Source organism: Rattus norvegicus, chromosome 8 (assembly GCF_036323735.1).
Source record: "Rattus norvegicus strain BN/NHsdMcwi chromosome 8, GRCr8, whole genome shotgun sequence".
Lineage (NCBI taxonomy): Eukaryota > Metazoa > Chordata > Mammalia > Rodentia > Muridae > Rattus > Rattus norvegicus.
This window is the reverse complement of record NC_086026.1, coordinates 29,252,036-29,272,849: the sequence shown is the minus strand read 5'-3', so window position 1 is coordinate 29,272,849 and position 20,814 is coordinate 29,252,036. Positions and strand designations below refer to the sequence as shown.

The following is a 20,814-nucleotide window of genomic DNA, read 5'->3' as shown; positions in this document are numbered from 1 at the left end:
GGCCAGGTTATACTACCAAATCATACCTCCATCCAAATGCAGGTTTGATGTTTGGGGTGGAGAGTTCTTGTTTTGTTCCCAGTACTGGGAATCAAAGCCTTGTACATGATAGGTTAATGTTCTTCCACTGAGGTGCCCACCTCTTAGTCCCATATTTCTTTCCTTTTTGGCTTTTTTGGTACAGGCTCTCACCCTGTAATCCTGGTTGGTCTAGAACTCAGAGGTCTCAACTCCCGAGAGCTGAGATTAAAGGTGCACAGCACCACACTCGGCCAGTCTGGGTTTGGCTAACTGTCACGGTGGGAACAATTTTATTTTACTTTCTGAATCTCTTTTACTTAGCACTGGAATGATACTTTGAGGTGTAGTATCTTTTTGAATGTATGAATTTATTTGTCCTGGTAATAAGTACTGATCACCTCACTTTAAACTTACCAAAAAAACCTATACAATACACTTTCGTGGAACACTTTTTGCTAGTAATAACAAATTTCAGAATCTGTAATTGTATCACATTCCTTTACAGTGTTAAGATGCATCTTATTGGTGCGTTTGGACCTTGTTATGATTGGCCACATGGTGTTTGTTCAACACTTGTAGCCCAGTGATGGATGTGGAGATTCATGTACTTTACTAGCAAGTTCCTTTAGTCCTGATGCTTGAGACTTTGTTGATACTGTAATGAATGGCTGCTGGTGGACTGTGCCATCTAGCCAAGTGACCCGGATTTTTATTGGCTTTGCTGAGTTGGTCTTGTGTCACAGCATACCTTCCCTTTTGAAAATGTTTTAAATGTCTGCTTTGGAAGAGGTCCTATACCAGTCTAAGAAGCTAATTTTGATCCCACCCAGCCATTTACTGTACAACCTTCAGGGGATGCATCTTGCCCTGGCCTTTCAAGGCTCTGGATTCACGGCATTTCTAATACTGGTTCGTTTTGTCAACTTGACACAAACTAGAGTCACCTGGGAAAACAGAAGCTCAGCTGAGGATTTGCCACCGTCAGACTGGCCTGTGGGAGGTCTGGAGACATAGTTTGATGTGATGAGTGTGGAAGGCCTACCCACTGCAGGCAGTTCCACACTCAGACACTGGTTGCGTAAGAGAGCAGTGTGAGCAAGCCAGGGAGAACGAGCCATGGTCTCTGCTTCTGTTCCTGCCTTAGCTTCAGTCAGTGATAACCTAACCTAACCTGCGAGCTGACGTAAAACCTTTCCTCTCCAAGTTGCATTTGGTCATGGTGTTGGTGACAGCAACAGAAAGCAACCTATGCTGTTCCCTACCAAGCTACTTCTACATTTCAGAGCAGGAAAGGGGAAATCTGAGGACCCCCTTAGGCTGTGCATAAGAGAACAAAGAAAACATACATCCTTGTCCCTTCTGGCCGTCCATCAGTGAGCAGTCCCCAGGGTTTAGAGAGGAGAGGCACAGACTGAATGAAGTACCTGTATCACCGTGGAGTCCATAGGAATCTTGAGGAGCCTAAGTGTTCTTTGAGCATCACTCTTCCTCCTGGGCTGCTGCTTGCCCCAAAGACAAGCATCATGAGTCTGATGTCATACTGTAGATACCGTGGGGCTGTGGCTAGTGTCTGACACGGCTGGGTGTGGCGGGGAGCCTCTGAGGCGGTTGGTTCTAATCTGCAGCAAGCCTCTCTTTGCTCTGTGTGGATGGGTGTGCGCTGTTTTCTGTTGGCCCGTTTGATGAAGATGGCTTTCTCTGTTTCATTTTCCAGTTACGAGAAACCTCCCCCCGGGTTTATTAAGGTAAGCACCGTATGTTTGACTGCTCTATTAAATGACTGTGAGCTTAGTGATGGTGTGGAGAAAAATCATGTGATTTTTTTTTTCAATCTCCTTGTATCAGTGTTTCCCAACCTTCCTAACGCTGTGACACTTTAACATTGTTCCTCCTGCTGTGACTTCCAACCATAAAGTTATTTTCATTGGTGCCTCATAACTGTAACTTTGTTACTGTTGTGAATCTAAAGTGTCTGTGTTTTCCAATGGTCTTAGTTGACCCCAGGAAAGGGTCATTCAGACCCAAGGAAGTCGTAGTCCCACAGGCTGAGAACCAGTGCCTCAGATGAAACATCATGTAGGGGTTTTCCTACAGATACCACGTAACCCTAATTGTGAACTTGTCACAAAGGCTATGCCTTCCTAGAAGTTTAATCTGCCCTCATTCCCTGTCCCAAGGAACTGCCCTGGTATCTCTCGAAGCTCTGCTGTCTGCTTTTCTTGTCTTCCTCACGCAGCCATCTCCTCAGTACATTTGGGCTTGGAGTCTTGAGCACCCTCCGCTCAGGGAGTCTGTGAAGAGGCCTGAGAGGACATGGACTACAGTGATGAGGGCAGGGACCCCCTGCAGCCTAGCAACAGAAACTGGGTATTTCAGTAGGAGGTGACTCAAGAAGCAGGCAAAGCCCAAAAGACTTTCAGTAAAAGAAATGTTTTAACAAACCAGAACGTAAAGAAATACTCCAGTTCTAAATACAGTTCTACAATGGTGAAAACCCCCATCAGAGACACAGTGACCTTTAAGAGAGAAGGTAGGACAGACTCCTGAGGCTGGGAAGAATTTGCCTTCCCCGAGGTGTCACTTTTTTAGAGCTGTTTTCATGTGACGATCTACCTCTAGTGTTCTAGACTGCCTTTCCTCCATCCACAGACTGAAAAAATGAAACCTTTCTGATGCATTTTATGTTAGTGCGTGGAGGTCACAAGTCATTCCTGCGTGGACCTGGAGCCTCATAGGACTTTGCTGCGGTAGAGGCCGGGCTGCTTCTCTAGCTGTTGTCTCACTGAGGCTTCGCCTCTGCAGTGCTCTTCTGGTGGGCCTTGTCACAGAGTGAGAGGAAGCCGGACATCAGTAGCCTCACAAGCAGGAAGCAAGGACAGAGTCCTGTTTGGGTTTCAGTTTCTTGGGTTTTGGTTTCAGTTTGGTTTTGGTTCTGGTTTTGTCCTGTTGGTTACACACTTTATCTTCCTGTAGGAGGATGAGACGAAGCCAGAAGACTGTATACCAGACGTGCCCGGCAATGAGCACGCCAGGGAGTTTCTGGCTCATGCTCCGACTAAAGGACTTTGGATGCCGCTGGGGAGAGAGGTCAAAGTTATGCAGTGTGAGTGTGCAGGGGCTTGGGTGATGTCTCTGGCAGTCTGTCTTCTACTAAACAAGGTGCAGAGGGTGGGTAACTCAGCATCAAGTTTATTTGGCCCACAGTTCTGAGGGCTGCAGGGTCTACAGAGCACAGCATCAGCATTCTGGCCTGGGTTCCCTGCTTACGTCATACATGGTGGAGAAGCGGAAGGGAGCACGCATAGGGAGTGATGAGATGGGCGTACAGTCACTCCAGACCTAACAGTCATTCTCTCATTCATGACGATTTAGTCCCCATGACTGAAACCTGCCTCTAAGCGCTAAGCGCCACATCTTAGAGTCCTCTACCCTACACTACTACACTGCAGATAAGGCTTTCAACACAGGAACCTTTGAGGGACAAGTCAGATCTAAACTACAGCATTCCTCTGTACACACAGGCTATAAGCCATACTTCACAGTACATACCTCTTCCACTTAGCTTGTTCTCTTCACACTGTGTCTGTCTGTCTGTCCATGTGTCTGTGTCAATATTGCTATAGGGATCAACTGATCAACACTAGGGCACTGCCCATGTCAGATGAGTGCTTTTCCAGTCCCTAGATTTTTATTTATCATTACTAATTCCTGTGTGTATCTGTTGTAGTTTCCATAGGATACATGTGAAGGTCAGAGGAGACCCTGTGGGGGTTGGCTCTCAAACTCCTGCAATGTGAGCTCCAGGGCAAATCCTGTTACAGGCTGAGCTGTATGGCTGACCAAACTCCAGGGCTGCTGACTTCAAATCCAGTGATCTTTCCCTAGGCATGGCAGGGGAGTGGGACTACATCAACAAAAAGAGCATCCCGTAAGAGACACCATAGGAGCAAGGAATGCATCAGAGCTTTGCTCCCCAGCTGCCGGTGTTGTTGAGTGGTGTTAACCTAACAAAAGTGACCACAGGCCACTGGCTCTGGACAGGTAGAGCTGTCCATACGTATTGTGGCCCATCTCCACATCGCCAGGCTGGGCTTCTTGTATTTGTTTTTTGTTTGTTTGTTTTCCTTTGTTTTTGTTTTTTGGGTTTTTCTTTGTGTGTGTGTGTGTGTGTGTGTGTGTGTGTGTGTGTGTGTGTGTGTGTGTGTTTTGTTTTTGTTTGTTTTGGTTCTTTGAAACAGGGTTTCTCTGTGTAGCCCTGGCTGTCTTGGAACTCACTCTGTAGAACAGGCTGGCCTTGAACTCACATTGAAACACCTACCTCTGCCTCTCAGTGCTGGGAGCCAAGATGCGAGCCCCTTGCTGAGCATGGTGGCTCACACCTTCAGTCCCAGCACCTGGGAAGCAAAAGCAGGCAGAGCTCAAGAGTTCAAGGCCAGCCTCATCTACAGAGTGAATCCAAACAAAAGTGTGTCTCCACACCTGGTCTCAGGGTGACTTTGAATTCTCAATCCTCCTGCCTTGGTCTCCCCATAGACTGTCGGTAAGTTAAACCTGTACCACTATATGGTTTTCAGAGATGGAGTCATTTTTTTTTAAACATGCAAGTGTTTTTTGCCTGCGTGGATGTGTGTGTACCACATGCCTGCCAGGCACCCTCGGAAGTCAGAACATTCCCCAGGGCTTGGGCTTAGGGATAGAGATGGCTGTGAACCACTATGTAGAAACTGGGAATCAAACCCATTTTCTTCTAATTTTCCTTTTTCTTTTTTTTTTTTTTTTTTTTTTCGGAGCTGGGGACCGAACCCAGGGCCTTGCGCTTCTTAGGCAAGCGCTCTACCACTGAGCTAAATCCCCAGCCCCTCTTCTGATTTTCAAATGATGATATCATGACAGAATTCTGATGCTGCTTCGGAGGGTCTGAGCAGCTGGTGTGGCATCTTTATGACCTGTACTGCTTGTGTGTTACACAAACATTCCTTAGCCACTTGTGCACCTTTAGTAACTTTCCTGGAACAACTCTAGAGTGTGTGTTCTCTAAAGCGTGTGTCCAGTTAGCTGTGGTCAGCTAATAATTTGTCAAGTAATTCTTCAACCACATTAATCCAAGAAACCTACCTTTATCGGGGAAGAGTGAGCGTGTGTGTGTGTGTGTGTGTGTGTGTGTGTGTGTGTGTGTGTGTGTACACATGTGCGTCTTGCTGTGTGGTCTAACCCTCCTGCCACAGCCTCCTGAGCAGCTAAAAGCCTACAGATGTGCATCACCACACATGGCTCTACCTTCCCAGGCCTCAGGTCACAATGCAGTAAGGGAACTGGGTCTCTACCATCCTCCCAGTGCATTTGCATAATCAGGGTCCTGTCAGGACTTCCAAGAGCCTCTTTTGAGTGTTTCAGTCCCTGGTGTTTTTAAGTGCTTGACTGGGTTCTTATTTGCCGGGTTGATAAGCAGCCTGAGGATGTGTCTTAGTTTGCTTGGGCAGGAAAGTGTTTCTTTGTCTTATGTGACACAAGTCACAGTCTACCGAGAAATCAAGGCGGGAACTCAAACAGGGTAGGAACCTAGAGGTTGGAGCTGATAATGAGGCTGTGGAGAAGGCCTCTGCTGCTGCTTACTGGCCAGCTCTCCTTGGCTTGCTCAGCCTGCTTTCTAATTCGATTCAGAACAATCTGCTGAGCCCAGAAGGGGCCCCACCCACAGTCAGCCTGTACTCTCCTCTATCGACTACTAAATCAAGAAAATGCCTACTGGCAACCCAAAGGTGTTTCCCAACTGCGGTTCCCTCTTCCAAAATGACTAGTTTGTGTCAAATTGACTTAAAACCAGCCATTATTTTCAGCTAATATTCTGAAAGGTTGTCTTTCCTATAGAGTGGGTGATGTGTTTAAGTCAAGTAATGACAGCAACTTAGAGGTGTGGCCTTACCAGGAATCTTTGAGACAATCAAACAGTGATAGTCTCGTGTGGGTATGTTTCTAGGGAGCTCAGACCTCATTCTGCACATTTCCAAGATTGCATATGCCACCTCAGGCAAGGTTTACTCAGCCCAAGAAGACACTGTTTTTGAGATGTTGGCCATAGCCTTGAGCACTCTGAGCCATTCTCTCTCACTACCTAAACCCCTAGTCCTCAGAATCAGAGCCATTTCACAAATAAAAAGAGTACTCCTCTCCTTTTAATTATTTTCGTGTGTGTGTGTGTGTGTGTGTGTGTGTGTGTGTGTGTGTGTGTGTGTGTGTGTTTGCATGAGTTCATGTTTACCACAGCAGCCCATGGAGGCCAAAATGGATCCCCTGGACCTGGAGTTGCAGGTGGTTGTGGGCCACCATGTCAGTGCTGGGAACCACCATTGACCCTGTTTCTGTAAAACTTCGTGAAGCACCCCGAGTAACTCGCATTTCATACTTTTGCAATGCATTGCTTCGTAAGATTTGATGATGGAGCATTTGCTCCTGACCTGACAAGATTCAAGATGTGGAAGGAAGCAGTTAGTTGGCCTTCATTGTTTTCTGGGACCTTCATGGTTTCATCCATTAATGCTGTGTATGTTAGAATGGAGTCTAATGAAACACTTGAATCTACTGAAGCATTACCTCAATGAGACGAGCTGCATAGTCTGACAGAATCGTCTTTCTGTGGTTTCAGGTTGGCGTTGCAAACGGTATGGCCATCGAACAGGCGACAAAGAATGCCCTTTCTTTATCAAAGGCAACCAGAAGTTAGAGCAGTTCCGTGTTGTAAGTAAGACCCTGCTCTGTTACTGCTCACAGCTGCACCAATGTGAATGTTAGCTGGGAGGTCCGTAATGAACTCCTCTGGAAATGCCCTCTCTCGGAAGCCGCCCAGCCACGCTATCAGATGTTAACACGCCTGTTGTGCAGCGTGTGGCTGCTTTGACAGAGCGCTCGCCTAGCGTGCAGAGCCCTTGGCTCCAGCTGCAGCACCGCACTAAGGCAGCGTGACAGCGCATGCTGGTGACACCATCACTTGGGAGACACGGGAGCAGGACTGTGAGTTCAGAGTCAGCATTGGTTACACAGTGAGTTTGAGGCCAGCCTGGCCTATATGAGACCCTGTCTCAGAAGAGAAAAAAAGAAAAAGGAGTAAAAGACTACAAGTAAAAGTGTTCTTTCTCTATTTCGGGGGTCAGCAGTGTGAGATGTGAGAACTGGGACTAACCTGAGCTACTTAGGAGGCTCTTGTCTCGGGCTGGAGGTGGATCTGTGCAGCGCTGGTGTAATTGCCTAGCACATGCAGACCCTGAGCTCAAGCCACAGACAGCACTGCAGGAAAAGACAGAGCAAAGCAGATCCTCACCTTAGGAACCGGGCTCACTCTCTCAGAGCCGACAGCGTGTGCTCAGCCCCCTTTGTAATTTACTGTATCTAACTTCACATCTTATTACTCCAGTGAGGGATTTTCCCCAGTCCATGGAGCCTTAGACATGTCTTTTGAGCTGGACGTGTGTAGTTACTAAGATGATACTGGACAGCTCCCTTGTCTCCTCACTGTCCTCACGAGTCAGCTCTCAGAGGTGCGCATTCATATCCAGTTACTAAGTCTGCCAAGTCAGGCAGGCTCTGTGTGAGCGTGCTAAGGCTATTAGTGTATCTAAGATGGGGCCAACCGGGCCAGTGCTGCAGTCCAGTACTCAGAAGTGTCAGGAAGGCCCTGGATGAGGCAAGCTTGGAGCCTATAGCAACAGCCTGTCTCCCAAAACAAGACACTCCCCAGGGACGAGGCAGGGGACTCAGTGGAAAAAAGCTGTTGCCAAGTAAGCACAGCCCAAGAGTGGATGAATCTCTCCCATCCATGTAAATCCTAGGCAGGCATAGCAGCCTGCTAGTGCTCAGAGGGTACAGATCCCTGTGGAAACAGCTGGCTGGAATAGCTGTCTTAGGGGCTCTGGGTGCAGCTGAGATGCCTTGCCTCAGTGAATAAGATGGAGAGCTCTGGAAGGCCAGCCAAGAGCAGTGCAACCTGAGTGAAAACAGCCTGTGGCTGCAAATGGCACCATACACCTTCAGAGGCAAGACACTGACTTCTGAGCTTGAGGACAGCTTAATATAATATCCAGAGCACACTCCAGGCCAGCCAGGGCTACACGAGAGACTCTGTTGCAGGTATCTTACGCCTCAAACTCTACACGTATACCAGGAGTTAACAGTAAATGTGCCTGGTGAACAATAGATTTTTATGTTTATTTTTACATATTATTTGCAGCACTGTGGCTGAGCCAAGGGCTTATTTGTTGCTGTGATGATTCCTGAGGAAACAGCTTCTAAGAAGAGACTTACCCTGCCTCAGTCTCAGTCCAGAGTTGACTCCAGTCATTTTTTGTACAGGATTTCCCTGTGTATCCCAGGGTGACCTCAGACTCAGGATCCTTCTTTTTTTTTTTTTTTTTTTTTTTTTTTGGAGCTGGGGACCGAACCCAGGGCCTTGCGCTTCCTAGGTAAGCGCTCTACCACTGAGCTAAATCCCCAGCCCAGGATCCTTCTTGCACAGCCTCCCCCGTGCTGAGGTTACAAACGCCATCACAGCCCCCTGATGTGGAGCGTCTGACCTGGTGTGAGGCAGACCATCGATGGGGAGAGGCTGTGGTGGAGCAGAGCTCCTCCACGCCCTGACAGCTTGTTAACTGTCAGGTCTAAGCTTGCCTCCCCAGAGCAGCCCACAGGTACGGGAGATTTGCAGACTCCCCTCGGGGTGACAAGTACTATCTGTTCTTTTCACCTAAGGCAGCCTTAAGTGATCACGGGCCTGTAATCCATAGGCAGCTCAGGCCGGTTTGAGGATGACCTCAAGATGCTCACTCTCCTGCCTCTGCTTACAACCCTCAGCTCTACCCTTGCTCTGCAGCTTGCTTGGTTTTGAATAGAGGGTCAGGTTGTATAGCTGAGGATGACCCTGAAGTTTTGAAGTTTTGATCCTCCTGCCTCACCTCCAACAAACTGAGATTACGGATGTGATGTATGCCACCGTGCCTAGTTTCTAAAATTCTGGGGAGCAAACCCAGGGCTTTGAGTAGCCTCGACAAGCACTGTGCACACCTCAGCCTGGGTTTCTAAGCGCTTAGGTCTTTCAGTAGTAGTACTGCCACCAGCGGTCAGTTCTGGACTAGGAGTTTCCGTGGATCTTTCTCTTTTTTTCCTGATTTTTCTTTCTTTTTTTTTTTTTTTTTTTTTTTTCTTTTCTTTTTTTTCTTTTTTCGGAGCTGGGGACCGAACCCAGGGCCTTGTGCTTGCTAGGCAAGCGCTCTATCACTGAGCTAAATCCCCAACCCCCTGATTTTTCTTGATACTGGTGTGTATGTGTGTGTGAATTTGCCACGGCACTCGCATGTGGAGGTGGAGCAACCTGATAAGCGTCAGTTCTCACCTACCACATGAGTCTTAGGGATCGAATTCAGGTGGCAGTCTTGCTGACACTTGTGTCTTTAGCCACTGAGCCCTCTCGCTGGCCCCTGTTTCTATATTCTTAGCATCTTGTTTAAGAGTGAATGTTGGGCTCAGCAAGGAGAGGCGTTTGCTGCCAAGCCTGGCCCTGGGTTTGAGCCCCAGAACCCAAGGGCGGAAGGAAAAAGAGACTTCTGAAAGTTGTCCTCTGATCCCATAAGCACACAGTGGCATACAAGCATGTAGACATTTTTGTGTGCATGTATACACACACACACACACACACACACACACACACACAATAGTAATGTGACTGCAGAGATGGCTCAGTGGTTAAAGGCACTCGCTCTTCCAGAGCACCTGAGTTCCTTTCCCAGCACCCACGTCAGGCAGCTTACATTTTCTGTGACTCCAGTTCCAGGGGATCTGATGCCCAATTCTGGCCTCTATAGACACCCCACATATATGGCATACATGTGTACTTATATAAAAACCAAAATGCTGTTTAAAAACACATAAAAGCACACACAGATTGGCAAAGAACAAGAATATGTCATTCAAACCAAAGCAGCAGTACAGGTTAGGAAAGAACAAACTGCCGACACTGACACCGGACGGCTGTGCGTGGTCGCACACCTTTAATCTTAGCAGTCAAGAGGCAGGGACAGGAAGAGCTCTTGAGGTCAAGTCCATCCTGGTCTACATAGAAAATTCTATGCCAACTCTGGCTACATAGTTAGACCCTGCCTCAAACAAACAAACAAACAAACAAACAACAACAAGAAGATTGATACGGGCACATGAGTCAAGGTGCTTGCCTGTTGCTTCTTTATGGGGTCTGAAGGACAGGTTTGGTCACTACAGGAATAGAGTGGTTCTCTGTTGGATAGATTGAGTCAATTAACCATTTTGCTTTTACCCAGCTTGTCCCTTCCCATGTCCCATAATTTAATCGTATGTGCACATATTGTGAACAGGCATAAGATAGTAACTAAGGATTCTCCCAAACAGATCACTCAGGGGCCAGGCATAGTGCTGTGTGCCTTTAATCCCAGCACTCGGAAGACAGGCAAGCGTCTCTCTGAATTCAAAACCAGCCTGGGCTACACTGAAAATCCCTGTCTCAACAAAAAAGTTTTTTCTTATTACACATGAACCCAAAACCTGTCTAGGTCCAACTGGCTCTCTACATTTGAGGCTGGACATTAGACAGAATCTGTGTGTGCTGGGAGGTCATAAGCAGGAAGAGGACCTTGCTTCATTTTCTAGAGCAGGGCATGTGTATAGGCTGGCAAATCACAGCCCAAAGCAAGGGAGTCCCATGTTTGTAAGCTAACCTGTGTGCTTACCAGCCTCAACGGTGGTGTCTCCTGCCTGGAATCCTAGCACAGAAGCAGAATTGCCATAAGTTAGAGCCATTCTTTAAAGGTTCTTTTTTTTTGGGGGGGGGGGTTCTTTTTTTCGGAGCTGGGGACCGAACCCAGGGCCTTGTGCTTCCTAGGTAAGTGCTCTACCACTGAGCTAAATCCCCAGCCCCCAGGTTCTTTTGTTTTAACATATGTGAGTACACTGTATCTGTCTGCAGACACACCAAAAGAGGGTGCCAGATCCCATTACAGACGGTTGTGAGCCACCATATGGTTGCTGGGACCTCTGAAAGAGCAGTCAGTGCTCTTACCCACTGAGTGCTCTCTCCAGACCCTGGAAATAATGTTCAATTATTTCCTGTATATTCTATTTGGAGAAGTGTTTTGTGTCCTTAACATATTTACAGCAATAAAGTCTGAGTATGGTGGCACACAGCTGTGATCTCCATATTCAAAAGGCTGAAGCAGGAAGATTGCCCAGAGTTAGGAGGCAGCTTGGTTTACATAGTGAGTTAGAAGGTTATCCAGTAACTGTTTCAAAATGTAGTGAGACCCTGTCTCCAAAAACCAAACAATTACAGACTTTTAAAGGGATTACAATGTACATGCAGTAGGTGCCATGGTTTCTGTTTGAGATCCCAGCACTTTGGAGACTGAAGCAGGATCAACATAGTGTGCGGTCATCCTGGATAGCAGAGTGAGGCCTTGTCTTGAGATAAGCTGGACGCAGTGGTGATCCAGCACTGCAGGGGTGGAAGCCGAGGGTCAAGACTTCCAGGTCACCTGCAGCACCTCAGCAAGTTCAAAGCCAGCCTGAGCTATGTAGTAAGATCTTACAGGTTGAGAAAAGACACAGATGCTGATCAATCTGTCATCAAGCTACAGGAAGCTAGCCGTAATCTCGGCACTCAGGAGGCCAGGAAGGGATGATTAAAATTTCAAGGCCAGTCTGAGCTCCATTGCCAGCTTGAAGGAGGTCCAGGTTTGAATAAAGAAGAGTGACAAATTCAACAACAACAAAATCTGCATCAAATATGGTTTCCATACATAGAGGTCTAATTTTTACATAGTAAGCAATCCACAGTAACTAACCAGCCTGTAACCCTCTGTAACCCTTAAGGCACATGAAGATCCCATGTATGACATCATTCGAGAGAATAAAAGACATGAAAAGGATGTAAGGTAAGGCTGCCCATCGATCGCTACCAATGAATGTCCCCTTGAAGTCTGAAACTACGGTGTTGTAAACAGCACTGGGAGCAAGACAGATGCTGGGGTTATGAGCAGGCCAGGTTCTACTACAGTTCCCAAACTAAGCAGTGGGCATGCCTTGAGTTGTGAACAATCACACTGTGCTCTGTGTGTGTGTGTGTGTGTGTGTGTGTGTGTGTGTGTGTGTGTGTGTGTGTGTGTGTCTACAGTGTCTCAGCATGTAGGCCAAGCTGGCCTCAGTCTCTGGAGTGCTAAGGTGACCCCTCGTATGCTATGACACCTTGCATGGCTGACTCTCTGGGGCTCAGACTACGTTCAGTATCATTGAAAGTCTGAGTTTTTGTTAATTTTGTTTTTAGACAAGATTAAGGAAGGGAGTTGTGGTTCAGCTGGTAGCATGTATGAAGTCTGGGTTGGGTTTGATCCCCAGTATTGCATATACCAGATATTATGTTGCACACCTATACCACCATCACTAGGGGAGGGAGGAGGATTAGAAGGTCAAGGTCATTCCTGGCTGGATCTGAATTGAGGCCTGGAATACATGGACCCCGTCACAGAGAACAGATAGGTCTGTCTCTAACTGGCTGTATTGTAGATCTTGAGAATCCGCACTCCTGTGAACAGTGGGCTGGCTCAGTACGTGTGATTTGCTAGGAGTCCCGAGGGCCTGGGGAGCAAGCATGGATATTCAGTACAATGAAAGGGCTTGTCTTAGTGAGGCAGTTGCCCGAGATTCACTACTCCGTGCTGCTCCAGTGAATGGTTGTTCTGGGGTCTGTGTAGGATCCAGCAGTTGAAGCAGTTGCTGGAGGACTCCACCTCAGACGACGATGGCAGCAGCTCCTCGGGAGACAGAGAGAAGCACAAGAAACGGAAGAAGAAAGAGAAGCACAAGAAACGGAAGAAGGAGAAGAAAAAGAAGAAGAAACGCAAGCACAAGGCTTCCAAGTCTCATGAGAGCTCAGACTCAAAGTGACAGCTGATGGTGGCATCCTCAGCACCATCCACAGACCAAAGGACAGAGCCACCGAAAGCGAGGGACGGGCACCTCACTGCCTCCTGGTGCTGAGGGACCACCGCAGAGCAGGTGGGCTCCCCGGTGCAGCTGCCCACATGGCGCCAGGTCCTCTCCCCTGATGGTCACTTGTGTCTGTGGGTGCCTTCCTAGCCGCCTGCAGTGGGAGGTGATGAAAGACTCAGAAGAAGCACTCTGGGGCACTGCCACGGCGTTTGCCCTCCATGGTGTGGTAACTCATTCTCCATGAGCATAAGGCTTCACCCTTCTCTGTGCTTTGGGATAATAAAATTTGTTTTATTTTTTAAATGTAGTCATTGTTATTATCACAGACAAGTCTAAACGCTACATACTCCTTTTATTCACCCCAATTCCAGTTGGCTTACCAGTTTGCATTGAAGTTTTTCAGAAATATCTCACGTAGACTTAAGTGTATGCACATGTCTCCAGTCCCAGCTCTGGAAGAGACTGATGCAGAAGGATTGCCGAGTTCACAGCTGGCCCAGGCCAAGCAGCAAGACCTTTATTTTTAAAGAAAAGATCTCATATGCCATCAACATAATATAAAGGATGTTTTGTTTCATTTTGAGACAGGTCTGACTATATAGCTCTGTCTGGCCTAGAGCTGGCTATGTAGACAGGCTGCCTTTAAAGTCATAGACATCTGCCTGCCTGTTTACCAAGTGCTGAGATTAAAAGCATTTGCCACGATGCTAGTGTATATAGGATGTGTGTGTGTGTGTGTGTGTGTGTGTGTGTGTGTGTGTGTGTGTGTGTGTGTGTGTATGCATGCATTCTCCTGTCTCACCTCCCTAGCACTGGAATTACAAGGACACAACACTATGATGCTTGGCTTTTCATGTGAATCCTGATGCTTGCAAGACAAGCTCTTGCAGACTGAACTGTATCTCCAGCCCGGGCTGCTTATGTACAAATGGCCTGACATGCTAACTGTCATTCTCTTGGCTTTTAAAAATTAACAGTCTGAAAGGGACCTCGTAGTATCAAGTACTTGCTGCCTTGTAAGTGTGGCTTGGCTGGCACTACTGTTACTACGCAGCCTGCCAGCCCTTGTTTTATGTAGATTCCATTCTATGATACAAGAACAAAAGAGCTGACCATGGTGTCACATACCATCAGTCCCAGCACCAAGAAGGGAGACCAACCAGCACGGCTGCCAAGTGAGATCTTGTTTCAAAAAGTAAAACAAGGTTGGGGATTTAGCTCAGCGGCAGAGCGCTTGCCTAGCGAGCGCAAGGCCCTGGGTTCGGTCCCCAGCTCCGAAAAAAAGAAAAAAAAAAGTAAAACAACCTGCTCTACGGAGTGAGCTCCGGGACAGCTAAGGGCACCCATCTTGAAAAGCCAGAAAAGAAAGAAATCTGCACACTCACGTCCCGTCCTCATTCACTGACTTGAGGGTGGAGCTCCCTGTAACAGTGAAGACATTTGTACATCTGCGCTGCACTCTATCTATGGCCAGGAGTCAAGGTCTTCACAGAGGGGCTAACTCAGAAAAGGGCGGGAAATAAACCCAAGGGAAGCAGTAGACCGAGTAGTAAGCTGTAGTCCAAACACATCTGTAAATTCCTATCTCATGTTGCATAATCACAGCCCAGCCAAGCACCCGTAGTGAAGACTGGCTATGGCAGAGGTCAGGGTTCGTGCCACAAATAGAGAAGCTGGGGGTGGTTGTTGTTGGGTCAAAACTGTCCACACTCTTTGTTTTGGGTTTTCAGGATGGTTTCTCTGTGTAGCTCTGTGTATCCTGGAGCTCACTCTGGAGACCAGGCTGGCCTCTGCCTTCCGACTGCCGGGATTGAAGGTGTGCAGCACACACTCTTGAACAAGTGAGCCACTTCTCCAATCGCCACATAGGAAGTCTTAAAGTAAAGACCCAGGGCAGGAGGTCCTGAGGGGGTCTTTGCTCTACCACTAGGACTAGAGAGCCTGGAATTATAGCACATAAGATTGTTCCTTCAAGGGAAGGAGTGCAACCCCTGTTACCCACCCAGAAGCCTGGGGCACGTGTGCTTTCTAGCCTGGCGAGCTCACCATCTGTGGGACCCTCCGTGGGGGCCAGCATCAGGCCCTCATGGAGACCCTTTTAGAACATTTGTTTTTCTCAGTCAATCTGCAGAACCCATCTTTATGGACTTCACAAATAGTTTTGATAGACACATCTGATCTGTCCTCAAGGAGACTTAAGCACACTTTGTCATACATGGGACTGAGTTAGTTACCACCAAACTATACTGTACTTAAATACACCACTCGAGTCAGACTCATGAACAAACACAGGCTACTGGGTCAGGTTGAACCAAGCCGCCACCTCGCCTCCTTCAGGTCGTCTCCCTGCAGCCCATAAAGGTTGCAGAGACGACAACCCTACCACAGTGGGGTGGGCTGGAGTCACCTCAGCATGGTTAAGAATACTTGTTTTGCAGAAAACTGGGGTTTGATTACCAGCATGTACACAGTGGCTCATAGCCACAGGGAACCCATGCCCTATTCTGAGCTCCATGGGCATCAGGCACACCACACATGTATGTTGTACATACATACATGCAGGCAGGCATATTCAGACACATAGAATAAGTAAAATAAAATTTTAGTCAGGTGTTGTGCTTATGCCTTAATCCCAGCATTCAGGAGGCAGAAACAGTTCATCTCTCTGAATTCTTGAACTCTCTGAGTTCAAGGTCAGAATGATCTACATAGCAAGTTCCAAGCCAGCCAGGGCTAACTAGAGAGATCCTGTCTCAAAATAAATTAACTAAATGTAATTTGATTTGGAGACAGACAGGAGAAACGGCGCAGCAGTGAAGGAGCACGTGCCACTTTTCCAGAGGACTCACCTCAATTCTGAACGTCCACGTTGGGCAGTTCCAACTGCAATTCCAACTCTGGAGAGATCCAGAAGCTCTGGTCTTTGAGGATACCTGCACTCATGCACACAGCCACACGTAGATACCTAACTGTATCTTTATGTTGAAGTGAAGTTGGGACTGGAGAGATAGCTGGCTCTTTCAGAAGGTCCAGGTTCGATTCCCAGCATACACGGTGACTGACAACTGTATGTAACTCTAATTCTGGGGCATCCTACACCCCTCTTCTGCCTCCATGGGCAACAGCCACACAACACCGAGGGAAAGAGCACTGCTGCCCTCTCGCCCACACTGTGGACGTAACACGCCTTCATCTCCAGCCGGACAGCATTACCACCCCTAAACCTGCCAGGCACTTCACCAACGCTATTTGTTGTAAGACTGGCTGCATAACTGTAAAGGTACTAGGGTCTGGGTCTCTTTCAAGGACCAGATGATGACTGAAAGTCGGCCAGCACGCCAACCAGTCAGAGCCCTCAGGGTTTTTCCAGGTGTTCATAAATACAAGTGAGGACCCACTCCTAGGGTAATTCCCCTGTACGCATGTGCACCAGCTTGCGCTCGGTCCCAAATGTAAAAAAAAAAAAAAAAAAAAAAAACAAATATTTATACAGAGATGTGTACTCATGTGCCCGTGTGTGTGTGTGTGTGTGTGTGTGTATGTGTGTGTGTGCACGCGCTACTAAAATTTACACTAACATTTACACTAAAATTTACACTAAAATGTAATCTAAATAAAATAGCCAGAAAGTATGGTACAAGGAGCAACATAGAAACCTAATCCAGGGGCTGGAGAGATGGCTCAGTGGTTAAGAACACTGACTGCTCTTCCAGAGGTCCTGAGTTCAAATCCCAGCAACCACATGGTGGCTCATAACCATCTGTAATGAAATCTGATGCCCTCTTCTGGTGTGTCTGAAAACAGCTACAGTGTACTTATATAATAAATAAATCTTTAAAAAGAAAAGAAAAGAAACCTAGTGCAGTGGAAACTCCCTGGAATCTAGGAGGGTGACCTTAGGGAGGACTCCTAGTAATGGGGTGTAGCTGTAAATATTTAAACTGCTCTACGCCCCCTCAGGTACGTGAACCGCTCTGCACATGCCAGAGAGCTCTGGATTCACGAATGAAAGACACACACACATTGGCTTATTTTTAGTATGTCTTAACTAGCGCAATGGCTGGGCCACTCCTGAACCTCAACGTAACACATTCCCCTCGGATTACTTTCTAAAATCTATCCTTTATCCCTGCTACCCCAGACCCAATAGGGGAGTGGCCCCTGGGGCTGCTTTTCCCGGATTCTTACATGGTTGGTGCTCAGTCTTCAACAGCTCTCATGTTTGTATTCTCTTCTTCCCTTCTGCCCTGGCGATTCTCCTTCTCCCTGTCCTGTGTTTCCTCTCCAGGAATCCTCAAAGTCCCGCCTCTGTCTTGTCCAGCCGTTGGCTACTGGCTCTTTATTGACCAGTCAAAAGACCAACTATTATCAGGGACCCACGGGCGCAACATGCAAATTCCCTTGTAAGCACAAATCTAATCCCCAACAATGGGGGATATAGAGCCTGAACTGGCCATCTTCTGTAACTAGGCAAGAAGAGCTTCATCAGAGAAGCTGCGTTGTGTGTTAGCTTGAGCTTGATGAACCACACGGAAGGAGAGGGAGGAGTTGTACGAGCCAGAGTGGTCAAGAATACCAGGAGAACATGGCCCACAATCAACTAGGCAGGACTCACAAGGACTGAGGGAGACTGAAGCGACAATGATGGAGCACACAGGTCTGTGCTGGGTCCTCCGTATATATGTTATGGCTGTATAGCTCGACGTTCTTGTGGGACTCCTGACAGCAGAACTGTAGTGTGCCTCTGACTTTTACCTGTTCTTGAGACCTTTTTCCTCACTGGGTTGGCTCATTCAACCTTGATGCCGGCTTGTGCCCACTCTTATTGTAACTTGTTATACTGTGTTCAGCTGATATCCCTGGGATGTCTGAATGGAAATGGAGGAAGGACTAGTTGGGGAGGTGGACTGGGAGGAGTGGAAGGAGGAGAAAATTCAGTTAGGATGTTGTGGTGGTTTGTCTATGCTTGGCCCCGGAAGTGGCACTATTAGGAGTGTGGCCTCGTTGGAGTAGGTGTGTCACTGTGGGTGTAGGCTTAAGACCCTCACCCTAGCTGCCTGGAAGGCAGTCTTCCACGAGCTCCCTTCAGATGAAGATGTAGAACTCTCAGCTCTTCCTGCACCATGCCTGCCTAGATACTGCCCTGATCCTGTCTTGATGATAATGGACTGAACCTCTGAAACTGTAAGGCAGCCCCAATTAAATGTTTTCCTTATAAGACTTGCCTTGGTCATGGTGTCTGTTCACAGCAGTAAAAGCCTAACTGAGACAGATGTACAGTATGAGAAAACAAGTAAATAAATGAAAACTAAGAGACATATGTAATGCTTCTCAATAAGACACAAAATAAGGTTTACTGATGTCCTTCCAACTGTTCAAAACAAAACAAAAAGAAATGCTACTGACTTGTCGGGTAATTAACTACTTCATTAGATCTAAGGCCTGCTGCAAGGGAGGAATTTCACCCTGGTCAAAAGCCAATGACCGGAGAGGTCATAGATCCAAACTTGCTATTGTTATTTCGCTAAATGATTGCTGTCAAATTTCCTTCCAAATATTTATATTTATACCCATATTTCTGGGCTGCTCTTAACCCTGGTCAGAGAAACTTCTTTTATTGGTGGGCATCAGTCAATGGAGAGATGTACACCCAACCAAAGTGCTCAGCACTACACAGGATATCTGTAGGACCACCATCACCAAGGCTCCGGGGACACCCTGGATGAGGAGGGGGAGAGATGAGGAAGGGCACTGTGTAATGCTGACTGGCTTCTAGGCGTGATAGGGCGACTGCATTCATGAGTACAGCAGTCATGCTTACCTGCAGAAGAACAAGCCAGCCTAAATCTTGACATAGATAGGGCACACAATCTCCTTACTGAAGTGCTACTGGCAGCTGGCAGCTACTTGGGGGCCGAGAATCATTCTTTGTTGAGGATGGGGCCACCGTTGTTTCCCTATGCTCCAGTAGACGGCCCCATGCCCACATACCCATGGGCAGCACTAACTAGATTTAGTGAGTCAAAACAACAAGCAAGCAAACAACAAGCAAGCAAGCAACAAGCAAGCAACAAGCAAGCAACAAGCAAGCAAGCAACAAGCAAGCAACAAGCAAGCAAACAACAAGCAAGCAAACAACAAGCAAGCAAACAACAAGCAAGCAAACAACAAGCAAGCAAACAACAAGCAAGCAACAAGCAAGCAACAAGCAAGCAAACAACAAGCAAGCAAGAAGCAAACATGCCGGTGATGTTTTTAGTTCCAGCACTTGGGAGGCAGAGCAGGTGGACCTCTGAGCTTGAGGCCAGCCTGGTCTATACAGCAAGTTCTAGGACAGTAAAAGCTACACGGTCAGACCCTATTAAAATAAATAAATTTTAAAAAGGTATGAAGTGATGTGAAGTTGAGTGGGGGCGAGTTGGAGGACAACACATGGAGCAAGTTGAAGGGAGAAATGGGGAGTTAGATATGATCACATTTCATTGTATACTCTCAAATATAAAAGCATTTAAAACTCAGTGAATGTAACTTAAAATCCGCATTGTTGTATATAGAAATTATAAACATTAAAAGATCCTTTTAAAAAGAAGTGCTAGAATAAACCATCAATATGTTCTCAAAACTGGGTTGGAGAGATGGCTCAGTGGTTAAGAGCACTGACTGCTCTTCCAAAGGTCCTGAGTTCAATTCCCAGCAACCACATGGTGGCTCACAACCATCTGTAATAGGATCTGATGCCCTCTTCCGGTGTGTCTGAAGAGAGCGACAGTGTACTCACATACATGAAATAAATAAATCTTTTAAAAAAATGTTCTCAAAACTGAGAAACTTTTGTACATACAATTCACATATTCCTTTTGAGAACTGGGTGCTACTTCTTTAGAAATGTTTTTATCTTATGTATCTGGGTGTTTTGCCTGTGCTTGTGTCTGTGCACTGTGTGTGTGTGCAGTGCCTGAAGAGGCCTGGAGAGGTCATCAGATCCACTAGAGCTGGAGTTAAAGAACAAAACTGGGTCCTCTGGAAGTTCAGACAGTGCTCTTAACCACTGAGCCTAACCTCTAACCCCCATTATTACTTTTTTTATAGCTACATACAAATGCCTAAAGGTAAAACAAGCAGTTTCAACTTTTAGCAAGTTTTAAAAAGCGTAGGTGGGCATGGTAGCACGTCTTTAATTGTCAGGAGCCATCTAAGAAAGACTAAGGAATGCCAGTGAGTTTCCTGGAGGTGGCCCACTGTTTTACATGGCCGCAATGGGTAAACTCTGAGTTGCAGGGCCTTCAGAGATCTCATCGCAGGATGGCTTCTTGCTGCTGATAGGCCTTTCCTGCCATTACTATATAACCTAATGATGCCAGGCCATTAGCCCACCCTACTGGGTAGATTTTCTGAAGACCCACATGAAGATGTACTCTTATGTCATAATGCTGTGTAGTTACATTGATGACCTCATAATTTCTAATAATGATTTTATAGAATTCCTAAATTTATACAAGTAATTTAGAGCCCTCTATAGAATCAAAGGTGCATATAGGTCTCTGTACACCTTCATGGGCCATGAGCTAATTGCACTAGGAAAGTAAAACAGGCTTGGAATAAATTTACAACCAGGGAAAACCTTCTTTCTATCTTAGCTGTGAGGCCACGATCAGGTAACTAAAGGTAATAAACTGGGATTAGACAATTTCTTTTAGGTGCAAAACAAAAAATAAAATGTTGACTAGTTTATTTATACAAAACTTCAGAATTAATAACACTTGGCAGATGATTTGTCTTGACACAACCATACTA

General features: G+C 46.8%; 1 protein-coding gene across 4 annotated transcripts in view; it reads left to right on the top strand.

Moving 5' to 3' along the window:
• The window catches only part of Rp9 (RP9, pre-mRNA splicing factor), a 62,648-nt gene that overhangs the window by 8,362 nt on the left and 33,472 nt on the right, over positions 1-20,814 (top strand). For 3 of the 4 annotated variants that reach the window (XM_039081716.2, XM_039081715.2, NM_001108756.1), the window contains exons 2-5: positions 1,736-1,766; positions 2,995-3,124; positions 6,665-6,756; positions 11,905-11,966. In XM_039081716.2, the coding sequence (XP_038937644.1) occupies positions 1,736-1,766; positions 2,995-3,124; positions 6,665-6,756; positions 11,905-11,966 (315 nt within the window). Of the gene's footprint in view, positions 1-1,735; positions 1,767-2,994; positions 3,125-6,664; positions 6,757-11,904; positions 11,967-12,782; positions 13,324-20,814 lie in introns of those variants that run through there. The other variant, NM_001401177.1, reaches the window with a different exon arrangement.